The sequence below is a fragment of the Ixodes scapularis genome, unplaced genomic scaffold (genome assembly GCF_016920785.2).
Source record: "Ixodes scapularis isolate PalLabHiFi unplaced genomic scaffold, ASM1692078v2 PGA_scaffold7__128_contigs__length_106722199, whole genome shotgun sequence".
NCBI classification, from domain to species: domain Eukaryota; kingdom Metazoa; phylum Arthropoda; class Arachnida; order Ixodida; family Ixodidae; genus Ixodes; species Ixodes scapularis.
Genome location: NW_024609882.1, coordinates 25,802,290 through 25,804,227, shown reverse-complemented (window position 1 = coordinate 25,804,227; position 1,938 = coordinate 25,802,290). Strand labels below are relative to the sequence as shown.

The following is a 1,938-nucleotide window of genomic DNA, read 5'->3' as shown; positions in this document are numbered from 1 at the left end:
CGTGACTTTCTTTGCGATGTAAAATTGTTGAGTCACTCAGTGCTCTTCGATTCGAACCACTGTCCACCCGTCCCCTCATCAGTGATCCGAGACGCGGGCGCCGATACGTGCATCGAGGCGAAATACCGCACAATTTCTAAGTGGCTTCTGATTGGATCTGGCGGTCCGTAGCTTTTGCCTTTAGTCCATCGTAGGGTGAGACGAAGCATAAATAGCTTTTTACGCATCTTTGTACAATGGCAAAACCAGCACTTACTGCTGCCTGCTGTTCCCATTTATTAAATAACCTAGCATGCAATGCTTACAACCACCGCTCTTTCTCATTCGTATTTACGAGGTTGCATTTTCCCGTTCTCGTTCTTTGTGTACGATACGTTTTCACTGGCTGAGTTTTGCCGAGGCTTAATGTAGCTGTGGTAGTAGAAGTTAAGGAACATCCCCAGTACAAGAAGAGCTTGCGCGACAGCGAATGGTACGAGCTTTTTAGGGAAGCCACAGTCATAGAAAAGTGGAATACACATGTGAATGATGAAGACAATGAACTGCCAGATCTGCAGTGTGGTTAGGTAGCGCTTCCACCAGAGGTACTGACGGACCTCGGGTCCGAAGGTGGACAAAAAGTAATAGGAGTACATAATCACGTGTACAAAAGTGTTGATGCAAAGTCCCAGGGCGGGCTGTCCTTCTGGGGCGACGAGGACCCAGAACCAGGCGTTGAAGACCACAAGGATGTGATGAATGACGTGCAAGTTGGAAACCTGGTTGAACTTTTTGCGGAGGACGAAAAAGACGGTGTCCAGGAAGTCGGCGTAGCGCACGATGACGTACCACCATCCGGCCTTGTAAAGTACGGCCATCTGGCTGTCCATCTTGCCAGTGATTCCCTGGCAGAACAGGCTGTAGCGGCCACCCGGTGCGTACGTGAATTTGAGCAGGAGGTAGAGAAACCTGGCGTTGAGAACGACCATGCCCAGGTTGTACATGCGTATGATGGTCGGAATCTTGAAGGCGTCCCTGGTCTTCATCCATCTTGGACCAGCGATCTTAACGAAATACAAATAGACAAAAATCAAAGGAAACACGAAAGCCGGGCTCAGCACAATGCCATAGTCCCGTGTCCTGGGGTCTCCGTTTTCCTTTAGGTCGTTTAGGTATCGCACCGAGTTCAGAACGATGGACATTCCCGGTGTCTTGTAGTAGGTTTCCAACCAATGAGGAATCTGTAAACAAATAGAATAAATGTTAGTGACAAATTTTCAGGCTTTTCTTCCTGATACATTCTTACGCAGTCGGCAACGGTACTTGAAGGGCTACCCTTTTTTGTACCTTCTCTTTGGACACGCTACGATTGCCGAAAGCGATTACACAATAGGAGTGTAGCAGACCGCGTTTCTACGGCTCGAGGGGTTTCACAAATGCATTACACTCCACAAAAAATCACAGAACATCGTTATACACTCTACAATCAGTTAACCATTGGTTTTAAGAGTCTCTCTTCTCCTACAAGTCAACATTCATTATCAATTTGGATAAAAAAATCAGCTCTAAATTGAGCAAAAGAAGCTTGGAATGTTGTTGTGGTAGCACTCTTGTGCGCACGCTCTGATGCCATGTGTACAGCTAACGCCAAAAAGTCACCAGAAACGTGGGCAATGCTTTGAAATTTCTCCCATAGTTATTTTACGTGTACATTCATTCTTAAGTTGATATTCAGAAACGCAACATTTTCTTCTGAAAATACAGGAGAGTTATAAGATGTGCCACCGTAAATATAAAAAAAAAGCTAAATTATTAAGTACTACTGAGTCTCGTAAGGTACTCTGCGAATATGAGATGCGATAGAACGCAATAACGTACCTGTGTCCTCCCACGGGCGGAAGGCAGATGGAGAAGTGTGATCTCAAGCGGCGCCAAACACCAACTGAGCTACCGATCCGT

The 1,938-nt window shown here is 46.2% G+C and overlaps 1 protein-coding gene across 1 annotated transcript; it reads right to left on the bottom strand.

The window, feature by feature from the left end:
* Positions 1–279: 279 nt before the first annotated feature.
* On the bottom strand, positions 280–1,181 carry LOC8043783 (elongation of very long chain fatty acids protein 4-like). The gene has a single exon (XM_040223757.3). The coding sequence runs from the start codon at positions 1,179–1,181 to the stop codon at positions 321–323; it is 861 nt and encodes a 286-aa protein (XP_040079691.1). The 3' UTR covers positions 280–320.
* Positions 1,182–1,938: the final 757 nt, after the last annotated feature.